Genomic DNA, 16,035 nt, shown 5'->3' with positions numbered 1-16,035 from the left:
CAGAAATGACATCTAATAATGAAATGGGTGACAGAAAAACACAAACATAGTTCTTTGAAGTGATTTGAAAGGGAGAAGGATATACTTAGGTAATTATAGACCAATTCCCCTCATGAATATTGATGCAAAATTTTTAAATACAATATCAGCAAAGAGATTACAGAAAGTCATCTCCAGGATAATACACTGTGACCAGGTAGAATTTATACCAGGGTTGCAGGGCTGGTTTAATATTGGGAAAACTATTAGCATAACTGACTATATCAATAACCAAACTTTAAAAATCATATGATTATATCAATAGATAAATAAATTCCAACATCCATTCCTATTCCTCAAAAGCATAGGAGTAAATAAAGTTTTCCTTAAAATGATCAGGAGCATCTAATTGAGACCAAAAGCAAACCTCATTTGTAATGGGGATAAACTAGAATCATTCCCAATAAGATCAGGAGTGAAACAAAGTTGCGCAGTATACTTTTCTTTCTGTTTTCACCTTCCTGGTTTAGATATTAGCACCTAATATAGCACCTAAAAAATAATTTGGTAGGACTGCTTTTTTTCCCCTATATTTTTCATATAGTTTGCATAGTATTGGAATAAATTGTACTTTAAATGTTTGGTAGAATTCACATGTAAATTCTTCTGTCCCTGGAGATTTTTTCTTAGAGAGTTGATTAATAGTTTATTTTATTTCTTTTTCTAAAATGAAACTATTGAAATTATTTATTTCCTCTTCTGTTAATCTGGGCAATCTATATTTTGTAGGTATTTTTCCTTTTCACTTAGATTATAATATTTATTGACATATAGTTGGCAAAATAACTCCTAATTATTGATTTAATTTCTTCTTAATTGATGGAAAGTTCTCCCTTTTCATTTTTAAGACTAACAATTTGATTTTTTCTTTCCTTTTTCTATCAAATTAACTAAAATTTTATCTCTTTTGTTGTTGTTTTTTCATAAAACCAACTCTTAGTTTTATTTTTATTCAATAGTTTCCAGTAGAATTACCCTTTATACTCTAATTTCTTTTTTCAATCATCACAATAAAATAAAATTATACCTATCCTCTCTAAGTATACCCATAACAGAGACACAGATCTCAAGAGTTAAACATCTCATCTTCCCATTTAAAGATAAAAGCTTTTTTAACTTTTAAAAGAACATTATTTTTCCCTTTCCTTTTTAACCTTTTTGTGCTTCTCTTGAGTTACATATTTGAAATTCAAATTGAGCTCTGGTATTTTCAGAAATAGAAGAAATTCACCTGTTTTATTGAATGTCCATCTTTTCCTCTGAAAGATGGTGCTCAGTTTTGCTGGATAATTTATTCTTCACTGAAATTCAAGCTTCTTTGCCTTTTTGGATACCAGATTCCATGCCCTTCAATCTTTTAAAGTGACAGCTGCTAGGTCCTGGATAATCTGGATGGTGACTCCTTGTATTTGAATTGTTTCCTTCTGGATGCTTGCAAATATTTTCTCCTTGATTTTTAATTCTGAAATATAGCTACAATATTTCTTAGAGTTTTCATTTTGGGGTCTCTTTCAGTAGCTGATAGGTGAATTCTTTCAATGGTTATTTTACCCTCTGTTCTGGGACATCCAGGGAGTTTTCTTTGATGATTTCATGAAAGATAATATTTAGGCTCATTTTTTCATCATGGTTTTCAGGAAATCCAATAATTCTTAGATCATCTCTCCCAGATCCATTTTCCAGGTCAGTTGTTTTTCCAAAGAGGTATTTTGCATTTTTTTTTCCTTTTTGTTTTGTTTTTGTTTGATTGATTACTGAAGTCTCCTTGAATCATTCACGTTCATTTGTTAAATTCTAATTGTTAGTGAATTATTTTCTTAGTTAGCTATTTTATCTCTTTTTGCATTTGGCCAATTGAATTTTTATATAAAGTGTTTCATTTATTGCATTTTTTTCAGTTTCATAAATGTAAAGGGCTGAAACTTTGAATAGGTGTACTTGAATCAGACAATCAAGCACTTATTATGAACTAATTTTACATATCCAAATAACTTAAGTTGTATTTTGCATAAGTGAAAATATGGTTATAATAGTAAATGGAATGAATCAGAAATTTATTATTATATGTCCTCCAAACACTCCAGATTGGGAGAATCAAGATGGTAGAGAGCAGGCAAGTGTCTGTGTGACCTCCTCTGAGCTTTCTTCAAATTAACATCAGATTAAGCCTCTTAATTGGTTTTGGATTGACAGAACCCATAAATATTTGGAGTACATAGCTGATCATGAGGCTTCAAGGGAGCTAACCCAGACTTCACACAAATTTTGTTTTTCAGTGAATTGGTTTCTTTTTCATATCTATTTTGTAAGGTGTTATATGCTTTTTTTCATTTAATCATGCCTATTTTAAAGAGTTTTCTTCAGATAATTTCTGCTTTTCCTATTCCATACCCTCTTGCAAAGATCTCATTTCCTTTCCCCATTTTTTCTAACTCTTTTAAGATCTTTTTTGAATTCTTCCAAGAGCCCTATGAAACAGGGACCAATTTATATTACCCTTTGGAGTAATTTGGGGATTTCTTCTGTTGTTGGTTTGCCTTTAGGATCCTCATAGTTTAAGATTTTTTTCTCTTTCTCTATTAAAAAGTGTAAATGCTCAGAGTTCTTTTTTTGCTTTTTTGGTCATTTTTTTAAAAGTTGAGGTCTGCTCTTAAGGCAAAGTGGCAACAGTTGCTTTAGTTTGTCCTGGGGCAGTTCAGCTGACTGACTTTTGGGCCTGGATAAGCCCAGTGTTCTCCCCCAGGCTCAGTGGCTCACAATTTACCTTTTGTATTTGCTTTTAGGTATCTTACAGCAAATCTGTTTAAACACTAGCTTGCAACCAGGACAGAATAGCCTAAAAGCTAGATTCTCCAGTGTTTGTGCACAGTAATGCCCTGGCTCCCTGCCTTGGACTTCCTTCACTGCAGTCTTGTCTCGGCAACCTCTCCCCTGCCTGATTGAAACAGACCTTTTCTGAAGTTCCTCCAAAATATCTTTTTTTGGAAATTTGTTGTAATTCAAATATTTATGGGTTCTGTCAATCCAAAACCAATTTAGAGGCTTGATCTGATGTTAATTTGAAGAAAGCTCAGAGGAGGTCACACAGACACTTGCCTGCTCTCTACCATCTTGACTCTCCCAATCTGGAGTGTTTGGAGGACATATAATAATAAATTTCTGATTCATTCCATTTACTATTATAACCATATTTATTTTCACTTATGCAAAAATACAATTTTAGCTACTTGGATATGTAAAATTAGTCCATAATACCCATTCTGATTCAACATGATGGTCAGGCAACAGGTCCTAAGCACACAATGTAAGAAGGATTGCCTAGCTGAGTCATTGCTTTTTATTTAGAACTTTCCCAGCCAAAGCTCAGAAAATCAATACATTGTATAAGGCTGTGGAAGTGTTGGAAACAGTTCATCATTAACCTCCAACCACTGTTCTCAATATCCATGAAACAGATTTTAGTCTCCCCAGTGGCTTTTGAAAAAGAACTAGTAACCAACTTGTAAATGGCACTCCATTTTCTCTTGAGACCAACTCTTAGATGTATCTGGTGCTTCTGTCCTTAATGTTAATGAGTTCTTATCACCATAGCCAATGACTCACCTGAAATAAGTATTTATTTGATAGCAGCAGTATCTATCCCAATTCTATTACTAAAGGATCAATTAATCAAATTTATTAGCAGATAAGTATTTTCAAAACTATTTTAATAACTCTAAGAAGTGAAATGATATAAATCTAATCCTTTGTTCTTGGTTATGGCCAATGACTCTGGATATTGATGTTCTAAACAGTAATCAGTCTAAAATTTACATGCAAGAGTTAATTTGACTTCTCAGAATACCTGCCTGATTCCAACAGGATGATTTATGCATTTAGAGAATCTAACTCCATCAATATATGAATGTTATCTGGGCATACAAAACATATTTCATGTTGATAATGAATTTCTGTTGACACTGTTAATACTTCATTATATAAATTTCACTGATATATTTGTTAGAGAGAAAATTAATAAAGGAAAAGAATATGGACTATGACAAACAATATGTTTCTGTTGGCAATGTGCTTTTTTTGTAGGTGGAATACAGTTTTCTACTGAGCTTTTATTTGAACAATAAGAATACCAAATTCTTCATACTAAGCAAGTCTTTATTATTATCTGTGACATATGAATTGCTTTGAGAACATAAATGAAAAATTTTAAAACTCTTTTAACAAAGATCCTAAATTCAAATTTTAGTGCTGTTGATAAAGATGAATAAATAGAATTACAACATATCAAATTTGTTTTTGTTTATCGTAAAATGCCAATGAAAATGCTATGTTAATTATCGGTTAGACTATTTTTAAAAAATATTGCTAAATTTCTTCTAGGGATACTAGATGTTGTAGCTGTTGTAGCTTTCCAAATGAAGGGTATAATTTAAGAAGACAGAATTGTACTGGTCAAGTATACATTGGTTAATTGAACCTGAAAGCACCCAAGCCTGATTAAAACTGAGTGTTATAAAAAGGAGGAAAGACCTTCCCAAATCAGACAGACCTCAGCCCCAATTTCCTGGTTTCATACTAGTATGGTATAGCCTTTGTCATATATTGATTGAAGAGCTCATCACTGAATTTTCATTGTATCTTAAGAATTTTATGTAATCTAATTGTTTGAAATGTTCAGTGCTTTGTAACATTCTTAATCATGTGAATGTAACACTGCCCTCTTCTGTCACAGAAGAGTATCCAAACTTTTTTTGATTATGTTATTGAATCTTCAATCACATATATTTTTTAGTTGAAATATATCACTTGATTCAGGTGCTAGTATCATTCTAATTGAAGGAAGTGAGCCCATTTTAAACTAAATCTTTGCCAGACAATTTGAATGAATAGGAATATGAATAAAAGAAATGCTAACACTCTTAAATTCTGTTGCATTAAACAAGAATTTTCCATTTCATTGTAATGTTGTTGTTGTTGTTGTTTTTCCTTTCTATTTGCCTGTATTCATTTTTGTCTTTTTCTGTTTCTGTTTTTCTGTCCCTCCAAGTATCAAGTTAATAATTTGTGGGGAGGGATGGGGATTTGCATTCACAACATTTTCATATGATGATTTGATATATTTATTTACTGAACAACCTCAATTGGTAGTTGGTTAGTTTTCTATTTTCACTTCTGAAAATAAATATATAATAAACAAAACAAAATAACAGTAAGGAATCAAAACAAAATTCAGAGTTGTACTTAAAGGACAGAAATGCCAGGAAAAATACTTCTGAAAATATCTAAAAAAACCATGAAGGAATGTGTGTGTGTGTGTGTGTGTGTGTGTGTGTGTGTGTGTGTGTGTGTGTGTAATGTAAAGAATGTAAAAATCATAAAAACATAGAATGCTACCATTGAGATTAACCTCAGATATCATCTAAGCTAAATTTAGCCAAAATATGATTTCCTTTTTATAATCTTCTGTGATTTTGACTCTAAATTTTCAATTATTTTCTTCATGATTTGGGTGAGGGCTCTTTTTTGATATGATGGTATTAGATACTACCTGCATTTTAGCCCTGTTTTTCATGCCCCCTTGGAAATCATAAAACTAGTCCCTCAACTTTTCCCTCTCCACATTTAGATGCTATAAAAAAGTTATCTTAAGACCATATGGCAGGATCCCCCAAAATATTTTTCTCACTCAATCTCCCCTGTCATATCTATATTTTATAAGAATTCCCAAGCTCTTAACTAGAGTCAATCTGTTCTCTTCTCTCAACAGGATGTTAATTATGCAGTTTGGGATGACAGTCTACATTGCAAAAGGGCTAGATGAGCAAACTTATTTACACATTTTCCAAGTTTTCTAACCATCTCTCTCTCTCTCTCTCTCTCTCTCTCTCTCTCTCTCTCTCTCTCTCTCTCTCTCTCTCTCTCTCTTTCACACACACATACACACACACTCTCTCAATTCTGAAAGTTAGCTATGGTTTAGTGTTTTGTTTTTGTCAGGGTATGTAAGAACATATGTACTAGAGATGTTTTTATTGAGGAAAAGTTGAGTAAGAATGAGAAGAATATCATATTACATTACCATTCCCCAAACAAAATAAATTCATAGCAAAAGCAAATATCAAAGTTGAAAAGGAACTGAAGAAGCAAGAAGAGTTGGGATCTTAGGAAGGTTGGTTGTCCAATACTAGCAAAGGAAAATAAAAATAATTAATTTTCTTCCTTCCCCTCAGACAATAATAGGAGAGATCTCTTTATGACGATGTTCATATGAGTTGAGAATGGCAATATAATTTAGTAGACTACTTATTGAACTACTTTTTTAGATAAGAAAAGAAATACATGGAAAGATAAGGTATTTGCCTAAAACATATTAAAAAGCATAAATAATATTTAAATTAAATATTTCTCTGACTACATATCCACTGACCTTTCTAAAAAAAAGTAAACTTCACGAGCATCAGCACTTCCCAATCAATAGAGAATTTGAAATAGTATAACTTAATTATGTATATTTTTGATGTCATCACTGAGATTAAGGGAAGAAAGGAAAAGACACAGAATCTAATCTTTGGAAAGAATATTGAAGGTCCTAGGGATCTGGGTTAGTAGAGCATTGAACCTGACATGAATTGTCATTTGAGGAAGTGAGGGTGATGCCATCAACTTGAATGAAATGATATGACAAAACAGTTTTCCTTGGGAGTCTCAGTTTCATTAGCATGATGAACTAATTACATTTGTCTTGTGTGGGGTGGCAAAGGCTCCTAGAAGTATCAAAAATCTAAATTTTGCTTATGAAACAATGTCATTTCTGGTTCTGTAAATGGCTTTTGTGCTGTGTAGGAGCTGCTAAGGCTGGAATAAAACCAGGTTAAGTTTTTCTTAAGGTGGAAGAAAGAAACATGCTGAGCTGTCTAATAGAAATGGGTAGAAAGAAGACTAGAAGGATGAAGAAAAAAAGAACTCATTTTTCTGCTCAGGAGAGATGAAAAGGTAGCGAAATGGAATCTTTCATTAGCTGGTTGATAATGTAAATACATTTCTCAGGTTAGATATAAGTAGAGATTTATGTAATAATACTTTTGTGTATATTCTCCAAGTTTTCCTATTCTCCCTCACATTGCTGTGCATAGATAAAATATCACAAAAACTCTAATGTGACATTGATTGTCAAATGTAATCAGTACTGCAAAACTGAATTAGATCTTTTTGGGATAGCCCTGACCAGTCTCTTTTTTATAATTAAAAAAAAATTAGATAACTGAGTTAAAATCCAGACAATCACTTGGTTTTGCTTTCTGCTTTCCCTCAGCTATGATGTCCCTACATAGGGGCTTAACATCTTTCCAAAACAACTTGTAGTCTTACTCCTCCAAGTGCCCAGTGAAACAAATGGGGCCCTTTCTTTAACAATTAAGGAGCTATTTCTGTCAAATGATGCTTAGCAATGCACCACCCTAGGGACAGGAATATATAGCCTGTTGTGTACGTACTTGACTGATTTATTAAGCGCTTAATGTGTACTACATAGATACTATCAGGAATTTAAAAAAAAATGGATTACAAAGTTCCTGCTTTCCAACGGGGAGAAGAAATTTAGGAAATTTGCCCTTAGTAATTTAGTGTTCTACATTAAGATATAAGATGGCAGTGTATATGTAATAATTAGAAGATAATTCAAAATACTATATATAACCTACCTGCCATCTACTTTGTAAGATAGAACCCATTATTGCTGTGGGAATACGGAGCAAAGATAATTGTGGTTTGAAGTTGTCCAGGAAAGGAATACCTGATATCTCTGAAAAAGCAATAGTTCAGGATCTTTAAGGGAAAGGGCTGGTGAAAAGGTAATGGTGGTGAATTAAATGCAGTCGACATCCAAAGAAATGATCTGTTTTGGACGCCAGTGTTCTCTCAATGTATTCCAATGACTTGAGCGCTCTTGGCAGCTTTTTGCTTAAAGAAGTCTACAAGGACTTAGGCATTCTCTCCCACCAACCCCTCCCCCCGCCCCAATTTGGTTTCTCTGCCTTTTGCCTAGTCAACTCTAAAGGTTTATACTTTTTCCAAAAGTGTTTCAACAGTATACTTTGAGATGTGAGTTTCAACGAGCGGTTCTAGTCAGTCTTTTGCTGATAAAGATTGACTTGGAGGACGTGGCACAACAGCCCTAGAAAGGTAGAAATGAACGCGCCCCAATCCTATCATCTTCTGCATGAAGGCAAGGAACTTGACAAAATCACTAGTCCCTTAATAAATGGTGCAGCTTTAGTCAAATCCTCTGGTGAGGAGAATCTTTCTTAAGACTGAGATCACCCAAGTGAACATTACACCCAAAGGAGGACATATGTGCCATGGAGTTGTCTGAAGAAAAGAAAAAGGAAAAGATCCCGCTTTCCTTTTCTATCTATCACCATTCTGGATCCTGCTGTTTTTTTTTTTTTTTTTCTTTCTTCCCCAGAGAAACTGTCAACTCTATTTTCTCCCTATTTGCCGAAGGATCTCTGCCCAGTTCTCCTTAGTTTTGTTTGTGGGCTGTTACATCCAAGTCCAATGAAGATAAACTCTCCCAATTTCCTCTTGAGGGTGAGAACATTGCCTTCCCCCACCCTAAAGTCCCCTCCACCTTTTTCCCAACCAGTCCATGGAAGCGTCTCCATAGAAGCACTGATCTCCCTTCTGCTCCCTTCTCTTCTCTACATTTCCTTCCCCCCCCTTCCCCCCATCTCCACCACACTGCCAGGCTCTGACCACACCCCTCTCCCGTTGTCCACTGTCCCCGGGACCGGTCCGCTGCCAGTCTGTTGGTGCTGGGGTTTAGCGGCCAGAGGCCGGCAGCTGTCAGACCGCCCATGCGCGGAGGCAGCAGCAGTGGAGGCTGCGGAAGCGCGCAGTGGAAAAGGCAGAAGGGCAGCTCCTCCAATGTAACTCTCCTCCTCCTATCTCGGAACTGGTGGCAGCAGTAGCTGCAGCAGCGGCAGCATCTCGCAGTCCCAGAAGCTACACCATGCTTCTAACTGCCCAGCCACTGACCGGAGTCGGGGGGTCTCTTGTCTCCTACCCTCCTGGCCAGTATCTCTAGGGCAGAGAGCTTACTCGCCCTGTTCTCAGCAATTCTGGGAAGACTTTTCTTTTTTTCTTCTTTTTGGCTTTGAGATTTAGGAGTATCGGGCAGCGAAGTGGGAAGTGGGCTACAGAAGAAGGGCTGAGGAAGCAGCTGTACAAGTCGGCTCTGGACTCGGCCTGAGACTTACACCAATGTGGCAAGAAGCGATGAGAAGGCGCCGCTATCTGCTGGACAGGGCAGAGGCTGCCGCGGGCGGAGGCGGCAGCGGCTCCGGGTCCGGGGCTGGGGGCTGTGGCGTCCGGCTGCACAAGTCCCGGGACTGGCTCTACGAGTCCTATTACTGTATGAGCCAACAGCACCCACTCATCGTCTTCCTGTTGCTAATTATCATGGGCGCCTGCCTAGCCCTCCTCTCCGTCTTCTTTGCTTTGGGGCTGGTAAGTCCCTTTCCTGTATCCCCACACGCGCTGAAGCACCCAGACCCTTGTGGTCCTCTCCCTTTAGTGCTAATGCTTTCCCGTCTACTCCCTAACTCTTTCCCCTTCTGGAGACCTCACCTATTTAGTTCAGACTGCACCAGATAAACCTTTTGCAACTCAGCCTTGCAGTAGCTGAGTGAATATCTTTCCTTCTCTACCTAAATTTTCTCCGCCCTCCCCATCCTCTCTGTCTCTTTCTCGTTGCTCTACTTGAAGCTTGGTTTCTTTTCCTGGCTCAGCTAAGAGCATGTAGAAAGGAAAAGAAGAAAAAAAAAGTTATTTTGGAAGATATCAGACAAATAAAGTTGCACAATTTTCAGGTCTATGGTCAAGATGTCAGGAATTGCTTGTTCTGGTGTATCTTCTTTCATTCTTAGGCAAACACTATTTTCCTGTTTAAACTAGTCACTTCAAATTGGAATGGGCTCAAACTCAGCAAATTATTTGGGTTCATTGATTTCTAGTCGTTTCCATTTGAACAATCTCCATTGTGACATTTTATAATGTAAAACTCATGACATGAAAATTACTTTTAAAAATCTCAAGGAACAAGGGATAATAATATTTTAGCATGAAAAGAAAAGGAAAGTTTATGAATTTTTCATGCTCAAACAACTAGAAATGAACTGATAATCAAAATAAACCATTACACAAGTTTATGACAGGCAGATTCCGTCTGTTTACTGTATATTTAGTGCACTTTATAAATGTAGCTTTTAGTGCTATGGAAGATATAATGCCTCAACAAATGATACCTATGTCAATTGCCAGTTTACATTTTCAAGCAAAAATCTACAGCTTTATACATTTGGTTTGAATAGAAAGGGTGAGTCTGTAGAGGGCAGTAAATTCCTGTCAGTGGTTCTTTTTGTTATTTACAGTTCAAAGTTTTACTCTATACAAGGATAAATATAAGATTTGTTCTAAGGCATTTATTGTTCTAAGATACATATTTGGTTATTCTGCTATTATTTCTCCTATCTCTCTCTCTCTCTCTCTCTCTCTCTCTCTCTCTCTCTCTCTCTCTCTCTCTCTCTCTCTCTCTCTCTCTCCTTTCTTTTCTCCCTGTCTCTTCTTTCTTGCTCTGGCTTTCATTGTTCTTCTATCTTTCTGTCTCTCTCTGTCTGTCTCTGTCTCTCTTTCTCTCTTTTTGCCTCTCTACTTTTTTCTGTCTTTTTCTTCTCTCTCCATTCTAGGTGATATTTTCTGACACTGGTTACTTTATCAAAGAAAAGGATGCTTTTTATTTAGAGAGAAATGGAGTAACAAAATGGTTGTTCATTTTTTTTTTCATCAGGTGCAATTGAGAGGCTTTCTTGGTTTTTGAACCAACTAGTACTCAGTTTTTATTCATTGGTGATGCTGAATATCTATTCTCAGAGGGTTACTTGGTATTCCTTTTTTGTTTATTTGAAGAGGATATGAAATTTATTTTGTTGACAAGATATGATATTTTTGATTTCTTGGATAAGAGAAAGGCAATATGACCATTAAAGCATACGGGAAGGGATATTTTGGTATCAGTTCACACATGTGAAAATGTGATAAGTATTTAAAAAATCAAAAAGACCTAATAGATTCTCACTATCTACATAGGTCAGTTCTTTCTGGTATTCATTTTCTATGCTATTTTTGCCAAGTTTTAAATATCCCTATTCATAGTGCATTTATTTCTTTCACTGAGATAGTATTCTCTAATCACAGAACTGGTAAAGGAGTTCAAATATTAGTTCATTGTCTTTTTGAGGAACTGTCTTGAAAATCAAATGATATCCTGTGTGTGTGTGTGTGTGTGTGTGTGTGTGTGTGTGTGTGTGTGTGTATACTATATGTTTTACTGCCTCCAAGTAAGGAAAATCCATAACTTCCCCTCGATGCATTAAACAACTCTCATTTTCAGGAAGTTCCTGCTTAGATCCAGTCCTAAATTCATAATATTCATTTGTTTTCTTGTAAATGAGAATGGAAATCAGATGACCATCTATTTATAGCATCCATTTATCTGTTTAAAGACAAGTAAGAAATTGGGGCCTCTTTTAACTTTGTTCTTTGCCTGAGTATATTTTCTAATTCTTTTAGTTTTTCATCATAGTAAGTGCTAAAATATCAATCAAATTTTTTGAGTGGAGAAGCTAGTCTGAGTTATTTCTTTAATTTCATTTCACTTGTTTTGGGGACTGAATCACAGATTTAGATCTGAGAGAGACCACAAAGACGACCTACTTGAAAGTGTCTGTTTTATAGAGGTGGAAGAAAGAGGCCCAGGTGACTTCCTAAAAGTCATATAAGCCAGAGGTAGAATTTAAATACTTGTCCCCTCATTCCAGAATCAAATGTGTTTTCAGTTGTATCACAAAGTAAAATAATTTCTATATATTATGTTTTATTTAGCTATTATGTGTTTTTTTGAAATGTTAGAATAATAATTTGACAAATATTCTTTATCTAAAAGCATTCATTCCTGAAGCATCATATTTTCAAAAATTTGCTGCTACCTCTCCCTTTAGAAGATTTGTTAAGAAATCCTAGGACCAATGATGAGTAAAATCAAACACAGCAGTATCAGCCTATTTCTTTGTGACCTGGTTCCACTCTCACTCATCATATAGATCCACTTTAGTGAACTCTTTTTTTACAGGAACCTAGGATTAAATCTGCTTTCACAAGTAATGGTTGCTGTCTTTGGCTACTGAAAGCAGAATCTTGTTTGAATTTACTAACCTAGATAATCCGACCAGAGAGAAACAATTTTTAAGTGAAGAACTTGAATTATTTTCTTACACTAGACCCATTGAAGGTGCTGAGACATGTGGGAATTCTGTTACCTTGTGATTTGTTGTTGTTGTTGTGAAGACATCATATTAAACCTTATTATAACTCCAAGTCAGATGAAATCTAGTGGGGAGAGCTTCACAAGAAGAGGAAGTTTCATTTGAAGTTGTGGTGCTTTCAATGGGCCTAAGATGATTTCTTTGTAAGACTGAAGAAAAGTTTGTCTTCAGAGACTTCCACCTCAGGATATTAAAATATTTCCTTTGGGATATTGCCCAGATTTCCACCTTAAAACATTTTACTAGAATAGCTTGGCTCTGATGTAATTCAGGAGCTAAGCAGATCTATTTTTTGCTGCCTGAAATCTTGGATTGATTCCTTATTTTCCCCTGAATGTGTCTGATTTAAATTAAGAGACTTTCATCAGGTTTTAGTAGTAGAAAAAGTCTAGCCAATTCTTAATAAATCACTGTACTTTCTTTGAATATTTGATTTGAATCAATAATTCCAGAATATTTCTAGCATATACCTTGTGTTTCTGTTGCATATCTTTGCTTGTGATACGAAATTAAATCAATAATGAAATTTATCTTAATTTAACATTGCTTTAATTTTGCAGAATTTCAAAAGGATTTAAGTTCACTTCAGTAAGAAGCCCAATTTTTGATTTATAAATAAGGTGGTTATGACACTTTGCAAATACTTTTAAGAGAGAATTTGTAATTAAATCCTAAAGTGGATACCACAAGGGCTTAAGTATAAATTTTCTTGTTCCTTAAAATTAACTTGACTATTTAGAGAATTTTTATTTGTTGAAAACTATCTAAATGTATAGAACAATGTAAATAGAACTTAGAGTTTGTCCTGAATATTCAAATTGATAGAAACTTTACTCCTTACAAAGGGTAGAAAAATATTTAATACACATATTCAATGATATTGAATTTTAGTTTAAAACCTTTTAAACCTTTTTTTTTTTTTTTTTTTTTTACTTATAGGAATGCAAATGTTTTTCCACAAAACTAACATCCTAGTTTCCATACGTACATATTCAGATCTTTTCTACATAAATTTAAGTTTGAAATAAATACTTGGACAAAAGTACAAAATCCTAACTATTTAGACTTATTTTCAGAATAGTCAGCAGTTATAAATTATAGTAAGGCAGTTCATGTTCCACATTAAGATTGAAAATATAATTCTCATAATTCTCAAGTTAACAAATCACATTACAAACTATACTTTTTTCACATATTGGGTTTTTTATGATTGCATTTCTTTTCTAAAAACCTATAGAAAAATTTATGCTTTCAATATGTAAACACTGATGGAGTTTTTACAAAATGTTTGGGTTTTAGGCACAGTAGGATGATGATAATACTATATTAAAAATGCCAAGCAATTTAGTAATCTGTCCTATCCCCACTTTAAGATATCATTCCATCTTTCAAATTTATTTCTTTCCCTCCTTATTCCCTAACATTTAGAATGTTTGGGTACAAGTTAAGGTCTTTATTCTTCCTTGACAACTCTTAGATAAGATAATAATTAGATCTAATATTCATATTTACTTTTATTATTTAATTGCTAAAATGTCTCACTTAAGATTTTTTTTCTAATAACAGAATTACTTGTGTTTTAGATGTTTCTTTTTATATGGATAATGAACATTTATTAAAAGTATCAGTAACCCTAAATAATCAAACCCATGAAAGAATTGATATGTTCTTTCCGTAATAATCAAATAGATTCTCTTCCACATGGGCTAATGTGGGAAAAGGGAGATGGATTCCTCCTCTACAAACACAAGATGGGGGAGGAAAAGGAAAGACAGAGGTTGAAATTGAGGTACTATGCATACAGATCCCTTATTCAAAAGAGTTGTGTGTACAGTTACTCTGCCTTCATATTTGTTGAAGTATGGGTATATAAGTCCCTGTTCCAAGAAGTTCAGTGGAAAGGAGTAGGGGGAGGAAGATTATGGTTGTTAAGGATACTTATGACACTTATGACACATTTTATATAATTTTTTGGGGAAAAAAAAAAAAACAGCTGTGCTGCTGCTTCCAATTGTGGATCACCCATTTTCCTGCCTGAATAATTCAACTATTCCTTTTCATCTAACTATATACTCCTTTCTTTAATACAATTTATAACTCTATTGTGTCTCAACATATGATCTTAATAAGTAACTGTGGCTGAAAAAGACATTTTGTTTTCCTTCTAGTTAACAGTCTGGTAATTCTTTGACCAGGTCAGTCCTTGCATAACAGTTATTTACAGGTTCCCATAAATTAGATGAACGTGCTTGGACTCTTGAGACAGCTATTGATAGAATTTTTATATAGTCTACAGAATGAGGAATAAAGCTGAAATTTCTATAGATGCTTTGTTGAAATTGTAGAAGAATTGAATAAAACATTTTGTGGTTTAAAATATCTTCTTTTATTTAATTAGCTTTAGAAATATTTTTATTTATATGCCATTTGGACATAGATTCAAAATTGCTTATTCCATCCCTTCCCCATTTACTTTTTGAAATTTCTTGATTGAACTATTGTTTATATTAAAAATATACCTTACAATTGATTGGTTGTACTGATATAACTTATTCTTTCATTTTTGTGAATGTGTGATGGGGGTATTTGTGTGCATATGTGCATGTGATTGTATGTTTTAAAAATATTTTAAATATGTTTTCTTTAGTCTGAAAGTTATAACAGTTATCTGCCTAGCTTTGGGTTGCACAAGGATTATCTTCAACACTGTATATTCCAGTAAGATCTACAAATAGACACTAAGTGAAAACCAGTAATTGTTTATAATTTAATGCAATATTCATCTTATCACAATATTAAGTTAACATTGCTTCAGGGGAAAATGTGCCCCAGTTTACTTTTAACATGATTGTGTTCATGACATTGACGTGCTTTCATCAATAATTATCAGTGACAGGAAATCCTATGCTGGAAGTTAATGTTTTTTTTTTTTTATCTTTCTATCATGAAACTTTTCATTATAAAGAAAAATTCATTGGAAAGTAAGTCTGTGTTGCACCACAAAATAGAAAAATCAGTTACTGAAGTGCCAAAATAACAACATCACACAACTACCCTAAGCATTTTAAGAGCAATGACCAATTACAACTTATGTTAGTAACTTCTAAAACCTAGACTAGTATTTATTGTATATAATAGTGTACTTAATGAATATTTGTCAAATGAGGTCATCTAATCTAAGTCATGATTATTATGTCAGGAAACTGACATCTGGAGAATTTAACTGCCCCAAGGTCATACTAATAGAAAAAAAGGTCAGAGCTTAGATTTCAACTCAGAATTCAAAGCAGAAAATTTAAATAATTTCCCCAGCATCACAGATAAAAAAAGGGTAGAGATTAGATTTGAAAATAAATTCAGTAATTCTAAAGATCATATTATTTTCCATGCATCTTTTTATATGGCATATTTTAATTTCAACTAGATTGGAATGACTGAGAATTTGTCCAGGGGTGATGAAATTTATGAGATATACATTTGTGTGTGCATGTATGTGTATATACACACATATACATACATATACACATGCATATGTGCACACATGTTCAGTGCTGAGTTAGCAAGAATAATTTATTTGAAATATACTATTAAATAGTCTACCTTAGAGCTGTACTATAAT

At 34.2% G+C, this 16,035-nt stretch overlaps 1 protein-coding gene across 1 annotated transcript in view; it reads left to right on the top strand.

Annotated features, from left to right (window-relative positions):
- The first annotated feature begins 8,826 nt into the window (after positions 1-8,826).
- Positions 8,827-16,035, top strand: part of ADCY2 (adenylate cyclase 2) — a 589,713-nt gene continuing 582,504 nt past the window's right edge. Inside the window, 1 exon segment of the mRNA XM_074279140.1 lies at positions 8,827-9,543. Within this exon segment, the coding sequence (XP_074135241.1) occupies positions 9,298-9,543 (246 nt within the window). The 5' untranslated portion in view covers positions 8,827-9,297.

This window comes from Sminthopsis crassicaudata, chromosome 1, assembly GCF_048593235.1.
Source record: "Sminthopsis crassicaudata isolate SCR6 chromosome 1, ASM4859323v1, whole genome shotgun sequence".
NCBI classification, from domain to species: Eukaryota; Metazoa; Chordata; class Mammalia; order Dasyuromorphia; family Dasyuridae; genus Sminthopsis; species Sminthopsis crassicaudata.
Note: the sequence above shows the minus strand (reverse complement) of the source record. Positions and strands in the feature narration are given on the sequence as shown.